The sequence below is a fragment of the Urocitellus parryii genome, chromosome 12 (genome assembly GCF_045843805.1).
Source record: "Urocitellus parryii isolate mUroPar1 chromosome 12, mUroPar1.hap1, whole genome shotgun sequence".
Classification (NCBI taxonomy): domain Eukaryota; kingdom Metazoa; phylum Chordata; class Mammalia; order Rodentia; family Sciuridae; genus Urocitellus; species Urocitellus parryii.
In genome coordinates this window covers 45,709,312-45,724,097 of record NC_135542.1, presented here as the reverse complement: position 1 = coordinate 45,724,097, position 14,786 = coordinate 45,709,312, and the positions used below count along the sequence as shown (strand labels likewise).

Sequence of the window (14,786 nt, the reverse complement as noted above, 5' to 3'; positions counted from 1 at the left end):
ATCTTCATTGCTACATTGAGTAGAAGTGATGGAAGTGACCACCATCGTTGCCTTGTTCCTGGTTTTAGAGAAAAATCTTTCAGTCACTGTTGAACCTGATGATCTAATGTTTACTGCAGGTTTTTCGTATAGGCTTTTACTATGTTGAGGTAGATTCCTTCTATTTCCACCTTGTTTTTATCATGAGTTTTTAATTTTGTCTAATGCCTCTTCTGTATGAACTGAGACGATCATGTAATTTTTCTCCTTATTCTGTTATTGTGGTATATTATGGTGATTGATTTTCATGTATTGAATCAGCCTTGCATTCCAGGAATAATTCCTACTTGGTCATGGTATGTAATTCTTTTTATCGTGCTGTTGAATTTGATTTGCTAGTCTTTTGTTGTTGTTTTTTTTCCCCCATCAGTGTTATAAGTGATATTAGTCTGGCTTTAATATGAGAACAGATAGCTTTATAAAGTTAACAAGTATTCCCTCCTGTTTTATTTTTAGAAAGAATTTAAGAATTGTCTCAACTGGTAAATTCATCAGTATAAGCATGAGTTTTTTTTTTTTTTAATTATCCAATTTTACTAGTTATGTCTATTTCTTCAGGATTCAATCTTGGTTGGTATTCTGTTTGTAGGAGTCTGCCAATTCCATCTAGTTATCAATTTTTTTGGCATATAGTTCTTCATAGTGCTCTTATAATCCTTTTTATTTCTGTAGAATTAAAAGTAATGTCCTCACTTTTACTTCTGATGTAATTTTTTTACTTATACTAGCTAAAGGCTTATTATTTTTTGTTGATCTTTTCAAAGAACCAATATTTGGTTTCCTACTAGTTTATTTCTGTTCTATCTTGTACACATCTTGCTATTCTTCCTCTCAGATCACTGGATGTTGAGATACATGAATATTCTTGTTACTCCTTGAGCAAATCTTCTACTACATGACTTTTATATTTGGTTTCCTCACCCATTTCAGTTTGGCTTGCTCCTTCACTTGCTTTAGGTCTGTACTCAGTAACCTTTTCTATGAAGTCTTCACCCAACTTTTATAAAACAGAAATCACCTCTTCCCTATCCCCTATACTGTTTTTTTTCCAAGTCACTAAATCACTGATTTTAAAATTGTGTCTTTTTGCTAGGCTGTAAGCTCAGTGGGGGCAGGGGACTTCATCTTGTTCACTATTCCCAGTTTTTAATCTGCCACATTGTAGATGCCCAAGAAGTGATTTTTGAGCATTAAGTTCTGTATATGTTAAAGATGATAATTTTTTGTAAGTTGAAAATTTCTTTTCTCTCTGCCTGATTTTTATAGTTAATTATACCAGATTCTTTGTAACTTTTTCTTTCTTGTCTTCTTCAGTTTTGTGTTGCGGTAATAATACCACAGTCTAAGTAATTTTGTAAAGAAAAGGAATTTATTTGGTTTACAGTTCTGGAGCCTGGTCCAATGTCATGAGACTTTAACTGGTTAAGGCCTTCTTGCTTCTTCATAATATTGCAGAAGGCATAGCATGGCAAGAGAACAAGAGAAATTGCCTCAATTTCACGCCCTTTAAATAACTGGCATTAATCTATTCATGAGGGTGGAACCCTCTTGATAACTGCTATTAGATCTACCTCCAGACACTGTTGCACTGGAGATTCAACTTCCAACACACAAACTTTGGTGGACACAATAAAACCATAGCATTCCTTTTTTTTTTTTAATGTATAAAGACCTGTTTATATTTGAGATAATTATCTTTCATCCTACTTTTTATTTTTGGAGACTTTAAAAAATATTTTAAGTTTCTAACTCACCTGGAATAAGATTATTGTGAACTGGTAACTTAAATGCTTAAAAGTATTTTTCCTCAAATGGTTAACTCATTCTCCCAATAGCATACATTTAAATGATATTATCTTTTTGCATATGTTAAAAGCCATTAAAACAAACAACAAAATATCGAAGACTGCAAACTCTGGATACACAAGTCCTGAGGTTAAGGTGGAAAATTTCGCCATTTCCGTTGTTGGAGCTAACCTTGGGTATGGTTTGAATTCGGGCTCAGAGCCGTGGGACACGAAGCCTAGAGGATTCCAACCCCAGTCTCGGGGTAACCACTGTCTACTTAACACCCCAAACTCCGCGTTCTGCGAAGCGGGGCGCTGCACCGGAAGCCAGCTGCAAAACAAAGAGCCACTCGTAGAACCACGGCAGGCTTCCTGTTTCCGCTTCCAGCACAATGGGCTCTAGTGCACTGTGACTGAGCGCACGTGCCTCGCGACGTCAGACGTGGATTTAGAAATCCTTTGGGACGACTTATTGATTTTTCCAGGAAGGGAGACAGGTGGAACCAACCATAACAAGGCAAACACTTCATTAAAACCTGTTCAAGCTTCCCTTGAATTCCCGCGCGTTCCGTTAGCGGACCAATTATCTCGCGAGAAGAAGGGTCCTCACAAGACTCAAACTTCCTCCCCTTAACGCCGAGGTTCTGTAAACTAAATTCCGGGGTGCAGCAGGAGTTCTGTGGCGCCGCCTCTAATCCCTCAGAAGTAAATCCCTATTCCCCTCCGAGAGCCAGGCCTTCGACCGCTATGGAAGGACACCAAGGGCAAGGAAGCCATGCTACCCTAGCACTCGCCCAGGCTCATTTTGACAAGGGCGAGTACGCGGAGGCCGAGGCGCTGTACTCCGCTTATATTCGCCAGGGCGCTTGTGCAGCCCCCAACGGCCCGCGTTCGGGGAGGTAACTATCGCGAGAGGTGGGGCGACAGCGTCTCGGCTTCAGGGTGCGTGGCTGGGATCGTCTAGTCCCCACGGTACTTCACCGGAGTTCCGGGGCCGCTTGTGTTTCGGAAAGACCGAGGCGAGGCTTAGGACGTGGCCGGGAGAACCCGAGGCAGGAGCCCGCCTCGAGAAGCCGCCGCGGGAGCGCGCGCGAGCGCAGCCTCTGCCTCCTCCTCCGCCCCCCACCCCTGGTCCGGCCGCCCGGTCTCTCCGCGAGCCCGAGGCGGGGAGCGCAGCGGGCTGTCGTCCGCAGTTAGCCGAGATCCGAGCCCCGGGGGGAGGTGGCTCGTGGGAACACCGTGCCGCAGCCGCAGCCTCGCTTAAACGTTGTCAGTTAACACAGACCGCGGTTCATGGGTGTTTAGGAAGGCATTTCCTCACATTAAGGATTCCTAAAAAGTAACCGTGATATCCTTGATACCAAATAACCGTCAGTGTTGGACTTTCCTGATTGCCATGGCCATTAAAGTACTTTACTGTTACTGCCTGGTGTGTCATTAGCCATTGATTCCGGTGAGGTTGCATATCTGGACTCCAAATCTTTAATGCCCTCCTCCGTGTTTTTTTTTCTCCTCCTCCTCCTCCCCACCCCCCAGCAGTTTAGTTGTTGAGAAAACTGAATCTTGTGTCCTGAGAGTTTCCATATTTTGGATCTGTTGAATGCATCCCTCTGATGTCGTTTAACGTGGTCATCTGTGAATTGGTAGTAAAATCTTGAGGTTTAATTGAACATTATGGCAAGAACATTTTATAAGCAGATGTGTGTGGTTCTGCTAGGAAGTATGTAAAGTCTGGTTGTTTTCTTTTTTTTTTTGTGATTTTAGCGGCCTCACCTGCCCACATCCACTTGTCCAGAACATCTTTGGGGTTTATGCTTGGATGTGTAGCATTTGTTGTTGCTTCAAGTTTTGCCTCTGTCGTACTTGTTGATGGTGTAGAGTGGACCAAGGTGAGGAAAGAACAGAAAGGGGCTGGTTGGATTTCCTTGACAATTGAGAGAGATCTGCACCATCCTCCTCCTCTGCCCTAGAGGATTTGATTTTTCTTGTTCAGATGCCCGTAGTCTTTTGAAGTTTAATAAAAAAAAAACCCGAAGACTTGATTTTTACCGTGTTAAACTCATATAGAATTAAACTAGAAAGATAAAATTGTTCTCTCAAGAATACATTAGAATTATAGTTAATAAAGTTTCGGAATGGACAGTGAGATGATGCCACCATCTCTGCCTTACACTGCCCCCCTTGGGAAAAAAAAAAGGTAAACATAGGAAACTTAGTTTTCTATCCTTGTTTTGATCTCTGAGAATAGACCTGTCTAGTAGGTTTGAAAATATATTCAGTAGTAGCTTATGTGGATGTCATGTAGACTTCCTCCATTGCATGTCTCAGCCCAGAACCCAAGTGTCCATAGCAAATGTAATTTTGGTCCTTTACCAACACAGGAAAAAAAATTGGCTGTGGCTTATTTGAAGGGACTTTATCATGTGTGTATTCTCATCTTGGCTTTGCTGCAGGACTGCACCTTTCTCAGCCTCAGTTTCTCATCTGTAAAATAAGCCTCCACTTTCCTAACAGCTCTAAAATTCCTCTAGGAAGTCATGAATTGAAATTAAATTCTGTTAACTTTCCCCTCTAACTATATCCTTCAGAGTTTAAACTTGTTTTTAAAATATTGGGGCCCTGAGTTGTTTTGAAACACCGTTTGCAATCTTTTTTTTTTAAATATATTTATTTTATTTTTATGTGATGCTGAAGATCAAACCCAGGACCTTGCACATGGTAGGTGAGCTCTCTACCGCTGAGCCACAACCACAGCCCCCATTTGCAATCTTTAAATGCCTTTTACTCTGAATGCTTTATCACATTTTCTTTTTAATATTCAAAGGTGCAATCATAGCTGTAATCTAATTTTCAAGTACTTTGTCTTTGCCAAAGCTAGCAAATGCTAAAAATCCACATTTGGATTAGGTAACTTGGTTAAATTTCATGACAAGAAATACTATCTTCACAGAAATCCTAACGTAAAAAAAATTTCAGTGTCAACTGTTATCCCATTTCTTTAAAATTGGAAGCAAAACTTCTGCATGAAAAAGTAGGCTTTTAGAATTTGTTGTAATGAGATCTAACTAAATTGAACATTCTGTGTGATCCTTTGAATATAAGAATTTATAGCAAAACTCTGAACCTTCAAATTTATAACTAAAACCTTACTGAAGTCCTGACACTTCTTTTTTTTCTTTAAACTACTGGGTAGCAGTTCGACTAGTGTCCTAACAGACAGATGTAGGGCCTGTACCCTCTGGTTCTCCAACTTTTAACAGTGGTGTTAGTGGCATCTAGAAGTAGTCTTGTATCAATCTGTAAGGGCTTACGAAACAGAGATTTTCTAAAATTGTGGCAGTTCCTCTCCATTTTTAGCAAACTTAGACTGAGTACCTCAGCTGACCAGTGGTTACAGTGCTTATGTAAGATAAAGAATTGATATGTTAAGTAGCTGACCAATGTCACAGATATTTTCTAAGGACTACACTTTGCACTATGGGGTATAATGAAGAAATGACAGATAAGTTTAATCTGCAGCTCCTGTTTGGTTTGAATTTGAGAGTCACTTTTGAAAAAAAGAAACAGAATCATCTCTGACTCAGAGAAGAATCTCTAATATTCTCTGTGCGCATAGTTGTCCAATACAGAGAGTTTCAAGTAATAGGGAGGGGACTGAGACCTGTTGAACTGGTGGCTTCTTGGAACTGCAGGTTGTCCAGTCCCCTTAGGAAAGTCTGTTCACTTCAAGCTCTTGGGGCAGTCTCTGGAGCCTATCACGGGCAGAACTGATTCTGTACACAGAACTCCCAAGTTAACCGGAATCTACCCTCCCTTCAGGAGCCAGCCTGGTGTTCTTCAGCTAAGGCTGGAGATCACTCTCTGGAATCAATGTATTGAATTTTCATCTAGGGTTAACTAGTATTTATTTCTTTGGTGGAAAATGATTTCAAGTCCCATTGTTTTAAGGTCACTTCAAATTTTGACAGTAAATTTGGTGGTTCACTTTGTGATCCATCCGTAGCAAACTTGAACTTTGGGCTGCCTTTCCCTTCTTGCTCAACATGATTTGATCTGTCTTCTTTGCCCTGCTGGTGTGTGCTTAGAAAATGAAGTCATTTTAATATTATATTCAGCAAAACATGTTGGCAGTGAATAGGAGTGTTGAGCACCCTATAAAATTCATGTGCTTTTCAGTTTGACATCTTAGTTCTGTAGCCCTACAAAAGTAATGGGATTAGACAAAAATTCATTTCAGTTCCTTATTTACTTGCATGATTTCTCAGTGTAGATAGACAAAGCATGTTATAGGTTATGAAGTTTGACAATGCCTAAAAGAATATGAAAATAGAAATGAGAGGAATTTGGTAATACTGTGTTTTTAATGTGAACTTTTTGTTTAAAGCAAATGCATCCCTGAGGATTTGGCTACTGCGTATAACAACAGAGGGCAAATCAAGTACTTGAGGGTTGATTTTTTTGAAGCCATGGATGACTACACATCTGCCATAGAAGTTCAACCCAATTTTGAAGTTCCATATTACAACAGAGGGTTGATACTGTATAGGCTGGGTAAGAAATTTTTAAATTTATCTCTTTATTTTTGCTTTCCTTCATTGATTGTATTGTTATTTCAGAGCTATTAAATGTTGTGAAACAAATGTAGCACTCATCAAGTTTTAAAGGTAACACAAACTTTAGATTTGGAGCATGGAAGGAAGAAGAGTACCTGAGTTTATTTTAGGCTTTTGATGGCCATTGTAGATCACAGCGGAGCACTGGGGTGGGAATTGACCTGGGTGCAGGAGTGGGGGGCACCCCATTATTTTGTGCCTCTGCATTCCCAACTGCATAATGAGGTGATGGAGATGGTCACTTGTGACACTTTTCTGAGTTAAGATCTCTGAAGACCCTTGAGACAATAGAAAGTGAAGAAGTTTCAGATCCCTTTATTAAAGAGACTGTGGATCCTGTTTCTCATTTAAAATTAAAAATAAAACTAATTTCCTATTTCTCAATTTTACTGCAGTTGTATAGTTTTGTTAAAATTTTAGGACTTATGCTACTTAACCATAACCTATTAAATCTTATAAATAAACCACAGCCAACTTCATTTTTTTTTTTTTTTTCTGCTGTACGGGGATCAAACCCAGGGCCTTGCACTCTACCCCCAGCCCTCCATAGTTAATTTTAGGTGTAATTATGCCATAAGAACACACAAAATTAATTTACACACCCCTATATTAAGAGTAAAAACTTGGTATACTACAAGTGGTCAAAAGCTCATAAACATAAAAGTTGTATATCCAGATTTTGCTATGAATAACATTCACAAATACTCAGCTTTTTTTCTCTTTTATTTTTTGGGTTCTGGTACAGGATATTTTGATGATGCTTTGAAAGATTTCAAGAAAGTACTAGACTTAAATCCTGGATTTCAAGATGCTATTTTGAGCTTAAAACAGACTATTTTAGACAAAGAAGAAAAACAAAGAAGAAATACTGAAAAAAATTATTGAAATTTTTAACTCAGTTGAAATGTTAATTCATGATCTTTACATCTGCGTCTAGGGGCTCTAATTTAGAATAGCTACTTTGATTTATATTTAAGATAAAAAGATTCATGCATTGGTACTGAGAGTTCATGTATTTAAAGTTGTTAATTTCAGGTTGAGAAACTGTTGAATGTAAATACGTAATATTAATGTATAATTGCATATAATTATAGTAAAATATTTAAAGAAATGTATGGTATTTTCTTCAGTGGAACATTTTAATTTTTAAATTCCCAACTTATAATTAAAAATTTTTCATCTGTAGAACAGTTGTAAGTATAATACAGTCAACACCTATAAGCTCTTCACTTGGATTCATTAGTTGTTAACATTGTGCCACATTTGTTTCTCCTCTATGTCTAAAATTAATACATTTTGCTGAACCACTTCATAATAAGATAAACATCGCAATACTTCACCCCTAAGTGTTTCAGCCTGTCCCTTCCAAGAATAAAAAGCATCCTTGTTATAACCACAATATTATTATAATACCTAATATGAATTAAAGTGTCACAAAGCCCTCCATATCCAGTCCAAATTAGATTTACCAAATTATTCCCAAAATGTGTAGATTTTTATTTCGGAGTCTATAACCAATCAGGTTTCATTGCATTGTGTTATGTCTCTGATTTCTTTTAATCTAGAATCATTCATCCCCTGCTCATTTTTTCCCCATTCCACTTGCTTTGAGAGTAAAGCTGTTTTATGTGACCAGGATACACAGACATTTTGGGCTTAAAAATAAAGATATGTCCTGCAGGAGAGCAGTTTGAAAGAACTCAACTTATACTTAGTTTTCTCTAGAAATCATTGATAAGACATTAGAATTTTAAATATTGCACATACTTTTCTGTCTCTGGATAATGACCATAATTATTGTCATCAACTTTTACTGAATACTTACTATATAAATAGCACTGTTCAAATTAATGATTTTGCAGGTGGGGTGGGGTGGATAGAGAGGTAAGGATTTGACAGAAACACATGGTAAATGTAAAGCTTTGAAAGTTCCATTTTATCATGTGCTGCCAACAAGAGATTGGGCTCTGATGAGACTCAAGAACTGGGATGAGCTTGAAGGGAAAACAAGCCAAAGCCAGCACGTCCCATCTATAGTGGAATATTTTTATTGTTGTTGTTTGGCTTTCAAAGATACAGACCCTCATCTTGAGATCTACCAAACTAGTTGATTGCTGCTGCAGGAAAGCTGTTCTGGAATGGAAATTACCCTCCTGGGGAGAAAGGAAAGTGTGTTTGCCTGTTGTCTCCAGAGGAAGGCGCAGCCAAGCTTCAGTGGCCTTTTGAGATGCAATAACCATCATCAGCCTTAATAATTTTCTTAATTTTTAAGTAAAAGAGATCTCACGGAGCAGACAAACTAATTGTCTTGTTTGTAGTTCATAAATAATATCTGGCATGACACATGGAGAATTTGGGCTGCAGGTGAATGACTATGAAGAGGAAATTAAGTTAGATGGCCAGAAATAAAGTCTATATTCTGGAATTAGTCACATTTTCCAATTTGATTTATCTTTTCGTTTGTTGGAAAGTCTTTAAAAGAACTTATAAAGTTGCATGAAGACAGAAAAATCCCTTTTAAGAAAACTTTTTTTTTTTTTAAAAAGCAAAGTCTCTAGACCTTGGGAGAGCTTAAAGCTATTCCGTTCAAGAGAATCAAATACTTAAATGCCACTTATATAACTTGGCTTATATACTCTTTACTTTACTCTTGCCTCGGATCAGATATAATATGAAAAAGAAAAATTGTTTAAAAAATTTCATTTGGTTGTCTGGATTTTATTGTTCAAAGTTTCTTCATCCTTTTAAAGGAAAAATATCAGTGAAGTTCAGAATCAGCACTACCTTATTGGGAATGGATGGACTTATTTTTTTTCTTGTTACTGGAAATAACAAGGGAATAATACATTTACCTCATTTATGGTCTTCAAAATGAGGCATTATACATTTGGGTTCTAATTTTTGGTTGCCTAAATAATACCTTTGATATTTACCTTAAAGATACTCTTATGTTCATTATTGTTCCCATACTTCAGAATTTGTTCAGTTCTTTTCATTTTCTTACTAGAAAAGTGCCTAAATTGAATTGTTCCATTTTTTCCCTCTACAAAAACAAAGTAGAAGAGAATTATAGTTTGTTATAAGAATTGTCTTTCTCAAAGTACAGTAAAATAGAATAAGTGGACTTATGTTACTTTTGAGATTACAAAGTTATTCTTAGCACTAATTGAGAAGCATGAAGCTATTTGTCTTTTTCGGAAGTCTGGAACTGAACAAAACCCTGGACTGATTTTACGATAGCAAACTATGGTACAGCTGGTGAAAGCAAGCTTAAATTTCCAAGTCAGCTTTTAGTCATCATCAGATTATTCTTTTCTGAATCTATGTTGGGTTTCTGTCTTTTACTAGCTTCTCTATCCTAAACATAGGCTTGGCCCTCTGCCATTTTGTAGGTCATAAGTCTTTCTCAGTGGGAATAATATAATTATCCTCACCACTCAGGGCAAATCAGTTCAGTATATATTCTGGCCTCAACAGCCCATCTCTGCTGAGTCTAGTCCCCTTAAAAATTTAACGAGAAGTTTCAAATAATTAAACCTATCTCTTGCTTAACAACTTCCATTTGTCCCTGAAAATGCTTTTTCTAACTGAAAAGCCATTAAATAAAAAATATTTGTATTACTTTTAATTGGAAGAATTATGAATTCCATTTTATTCCATAATACTTTTCACAGGAAAACAAATTGTTTCAACAATGAAAACAAGTGTAACCATTGGAAAGTGAGCAATTTTCACATAAACTGTTATAACATGAATGTTTACTTTTTTAAATGCATTAAAAAAAGCCTTATTGAGATAGAATTCATCTATTTGAAATATACAGTTAGATGGTTTTAAAGTGTGTTCAGTTTCTGCACCATTTATTTTTCAAGCTTTTTGGGTTTCGTGCTCTTTCTGTATGCAAACTATACTTAATAGTGTTATAACACAGAAAAGCACCTTTAGGCAAATTAAAGACCAAGCATGGGTGTGCTTCAGAAACATAATAGCACATGCTCAAAACAGATCAAAGATGCCATTTCTGGTTTTGTCCAAATATGCAGCATGATCCTAATTTGCTTCATGTGATAGTCTTTGGCTAGAAGCTGTGTTAAGGAAATTAGTAGGTATGTCTCTGCCTGCAGCTGTGGTGTTGAATTTATTTAGGGTGTTTGGGCTAATAGACTGTTATTTTTAAAAAACTGATTGTTGACATACATGTGTTCTAACTTTTCAAGTGCCTAGTAAAAAGCAGACTGTGCTGTTGCTATGTGAGCTAAGTGTGTAATTTTAACTGCTTCTACATAAATTCAGATTTTAACATTTCCTATATTTCTCAAAAATGTGACAGTAAATTAGGGGAAGGGGATTTCAATCACAAATGGCCAAATGGCACTTGGTCGGGGGTTGAAGGGAGACTGAGAGACTTGTTGCATTTCATATATAATGTTAGGAAACTTCAAAAGACCACATTTTACTCTTTCTGAAAAGGAAAGGAAGATGATAAATACAGTTTTTGGAAAAACTGTCAGGTTAAAAAACAGTTCATAGGTAAAAACAATAATCCATGTAGTAAAAGACAATTTAAAAACCCTGTAAGGAAGTAAAAAAGCAGAAATTATGGGCTGTGAATATGTACATAACCATGGTATAGCACTGTGGATCAGCATACAGTCATGCGTGTAGCAGGGCAGAGAAGAATGTCTTTTTTCACAGGGGAGGAAGCTGCAACTAAGAAATTCAGTAACTTGCTCAGAGTCTGCCCCAAATCCTTACAAATATCTGAAACTGCAGTTTGTACCAATTTGATATTTTTGTTGTTGTTGCTGGGCAGGCATCAACTCAAAGCAGATATATAGACTTTTTGGGTCCTGATAAAAAATTTAAATTGCTCACAAAATGTTTTAATACTTATCAAGGTAAGTATCCAAATGATGTTAAAATATATTTCATTTTTATAATGCAACATTATTGCAATGCTAGAATTCCTTGTTGGTCATTTTTCTTTCTGATTGAAAACAGACATAAAGGATGGTGAAAAGCAGATTAATATTATGAGCAAACTCCATTTGGAAACTTTAAAACTGTGGCTGCCAGTATGTAAATTTGTATCTTATGTTAAGAAACAGCATCCAACACTTAGAAAAAAGGCAAAAGGAGGAATTGCATGTTCTTTCGACATCATACTGAGCTGTCTAACAGACCCACCCGAGGACTGTTTAATTCTACTCTTGACTGGGGGCCAGACTCTGAGGTTACATGTAACTTGTCAATTTTTGTTCAGAGGAGATGCAAATGAACTGTCTGGTAGAAAAGATAACCCTAAAAGCTATGGTTTTGTTGCCCTAAAGAATGTTAACCAGTTTTTCATCTAACCTGGCAACTTTATTCCCAGTTCTTCATTGCCCATAAATACTTAGCTTTTCAAATGCTGTCTTATCACCTGGGTGGTTCTTTCATTAATGAGTTAAACATTTATCATATTTTCATTCCGTGTTCTTTTAGGAGCCGTGCCTAACTTTTCAAAGTTTTAGCACTGTTATTGAAAGAAATAAACACCGTAAGGAGAGCTTATTATTATGTCCTTATTATTTTTTATCAGGTATAAAAGTAAAGGGGGACTGAAAGTTTCTATTTTTGTGTTGCCTGTTTCTTTAAAATATTCAATCCTGTTTGGATTGTGTGGAGATTTAATTGAGTTCTGGGTAAAGCAAAATAGAGGGAAGACCTTTATCTTAAATTAAAACACATGTGAAAGTACTCCTTTAAGAAGTAGCAAAAGCTGCGGAATATAATGCAAAAAGTGAAAGTTTCCCCATTACTCCCTTTCTGACTCCCTTGGGTCACCATGGTTCATATCTGCCCTTCCAGGCCTTTTTCTTTGTACATATACATGGACACGTGTGCACACACATGCAAAGGATTATGTTGTATGTACCATTATTCGGTAACTTAAATAATTTATCTTGGCCATTATTCCCCATGAAGACATAGAAATCTACTTCATTTTTCTTAGGCCTATAATTTTAAAAACCATTTTAAAAATGATTGCCAATTTTTTGTCATAAAGTATATTTATGGATATGGAAATGACAATTAAAACAGTCAAGGAGGTGTAAATGAAGAATTAAGACCCTGCCCCACGTTCCCCTCCAGAAGTAATCACTTCTAACCAACACAGTGGGAAGCCATGGGTTAAAAGCTCCTTTTCCGATTCCTGCCAGTTACTTCTTTAAAAATTACTTTTAGTTCTGTTCGCTACCTTAGTGACTGTTTTTTCTAGGCAATTTTGACTACCAAGAATACCTCTGAATATCTTCTTTTGGCAGTCTATTGTTTTGAACCTATTTCCACTTAATTATAGAGCTCTTTTAAAGTAGAGTTGATGTGGCAAAAACTCACCTTATCCCAAACTGAGCTTTCAGTCTTGGGCCTGTAGCTGATGGCATCTCTACTGCACCAGATCTTCAGGCCTGACTTCAATTTCAGTGTACCAGTAGCAGACCCAGATTCCAGCAACTTCCATCTCCTCATCCCAGGATATGACTCTGTGCCTTACAAGTCTCCTGCTTTGCTTTCATCTGAAAAGTATATTTCAACACAGTCACCAGAATGAGGGGTAGATCTCAGGCTAGTGCCCAGAAACTTTGCTCTTGCTGTTCCTGCCATGCATTGCTTGCCCCTTGGCCTTATTCTGGCCCTCTTCTGACCACTCTGCTTAAAATTGCAAATCCCGATCATACTCATGTCCCTGTACTTTTTTTCCATCTACCCATACCACGTTTTGTGTATTTTGTCTGCCTGTTTTCTTCCCACTGGCAGGTAGGGCAGGGGTCTGTGTCTGCTTTGTACACTCCTATACCCTCAGCCCCTAGGACTGTGTGTGGCAGGCAGAAGAGCCTCAACTGTGTGGAGTGGTTCAAGGAACAACTCAATTGGAATCTGCTTGTGCACTTGCTGTCTAGAGTTTGCGGATTCATCACTGGCTAATAGGTATGAGGTGGACAAGACCCTGAGAAAGGACCCAATTTGTAGTTAAGTTTTCATTTTTCTTAGAACAGCTTACACTTCTGGTTTAACTTAGAGGAAGAAAGTCTCTAAGAGGTCAAATTCAGCAGGGACTTTTAAAAAAATACAGCATTGTAACAGGTACCTGTGATGGCTTTAATTGAATTGATTTAAAAATAAAGATATGTGAAAGCCACAGATACCTCTGATGAGATGTTATTTGGGAATGGGATTACTGCAGATCTGATTAGTCAAGATGATGTAGATGGAAGCCAGATCTTTCATCCACCATTCCTAGTGTCCTTATGTGAATGGTGTTCTTATAAGGAAAAGGACATTTGAATACAGTCACGGGCCTTCCATCATGAAGGCCTTATGAAAATGGCAGAAGAAGTTGGAGTGATGCTGCCACAAGTCAAGGAACCCCCAGGGCTGCCAGAAACTGGAAGAGCTGAGGAGATTCTTTCCCTGTCATTGGAAGGAGCATGGTTCTCCCTACGTCTCCATTTTGGACTTCTGGTTTCCAGAACTGTGAGAGAACAAATCTCTGTTGTTATAAACCACCCAGTTTGTGATATTTTGTTAGGGCAGGGCTTGGAAACAAGAACAGTACCCAATAAATAATCCAATTTTCAGGCGACAAACCTTTTGTGTATTTTTGTGTTTTCGCACCCACAAATGAAGCTCTATTAAGAAAAGGGTGGGTCTTTTGTTGGTTTAGCCTATAAACTAAAGATTTCCAAGGCAAGGGAGGGTAGAGAGAGGGCTGTGTTTCTTTATTTGGTCATGACCCTGACTGAATCAGGAAAGGAACCCATGACTAAGCACCATACAAAACACGCTGGTTTGCTCTGGCTGCCTGCTGAGAAATTCATTACCACCCTGTGTGGCTTCCAGGCACTCAACTTTTGGAGAACTGAGGCTCTTCTGAATTGAGATTGGAAGAGAAAAGTGGGAGTCACTCAGGCTGCCAAACAACAAACCATTACTAGCAAGCCAGGTGAAAAAATATCCAAGTTGGCTGAGCAGACAGGAATGGGAGCTGTCAGTCTGGGGCTCACAGAACAGTAATTATTTCCATCATGAAGACCAGCTGCCAGTAGACTTACTGGAATTGGACCAGCTTCTTGAATGGGGAGGGTGAGGTGGACACAAATGGAGTGAGGCGCCTGCACGTGGAGCCCCAAGCCTCGATCTGTCACTTCCACCAGCGTGTGACAATGGCCGGTGTCCACTTTTCTACCTTTGCTGCCTTTCTAAGTATTCTCTCCAGGAGCACCTTCTTTTTCTCATTTACTTAAATCGTCTCATTTTTCAAGGACTAGCCTAAGTTCCAACAACTCCCATTAAACCTTCTACA

The 14,786-nt window shown here is 38.0% G+C and overlaps 1 protein-coding gene across 2 annotated transcripts; it reads left to right on the top strand.

Annotated features, from left to right (window-relative positions):
• The first annotated feature begins 2,395 nt into the window (after nt 1-2,395).
• Ttc32 (tetratricopeptide repeat domain 32) lies at nt 2,396-13,535 on the top strand. Of its 2 annotated transcripts, none has more exons than XM_077791969.1 (3): nt 2,396-2,725; nt 6,211-6,377; nt 13,287-13,535. In XM_077791969.1, exons 1-3 carry the CDS (start codon nt 2,574-2,576, stop codon nt 13,406-13,408), a joined length of 441 nt encoding a protein of 146 aa, XP_077648095.1. In that variant the 5' UTR covers nt 2,396-2,573; the 3' UTR covers nt 13,409-13,535. The 2 variants fall into 2 exon arrangements, with proteins under 2 accessions (XP_077648095.1, XP_026262220.1); XM_026406435.2 differs by lacking the exon at nt 13,287-13,535 and adding an exon at nt 7,185-13,279 and having other exon boundaries at nt 2,423-2,725.
• The last annotated feature ends 1,251 nt before the right edge of the window (nt 13,536-14,786 follow it).

What these genes read in the sequence shown, in the direction of transcription:
- Ttc32 (XM_026406435.2), top strand. Translation starts at nt 2,574, where the DNA reads ATGGAAGGACACCAAGGGCAAGGAAGCCATGCTACCCTAGCACTCGCC. An exon ending in AACGGCCCGCGTTCGGGGAG is followed by an intron (nt 2,726 to 6,210) that starts GTAACTATCGCG and finishes TTTTGTTTAAAG; the next exon opens with CAAATGCATCCCTGAGGATT. An exon ending in GTTGATACTGTATAGGCTGG is followed by an intron (nt 6,378 to 7,184) that starts GTAAGAAATTTT and finishes GTTCTGGTACAG; the next exon opens with GATATTTTGATGATGCTTTG.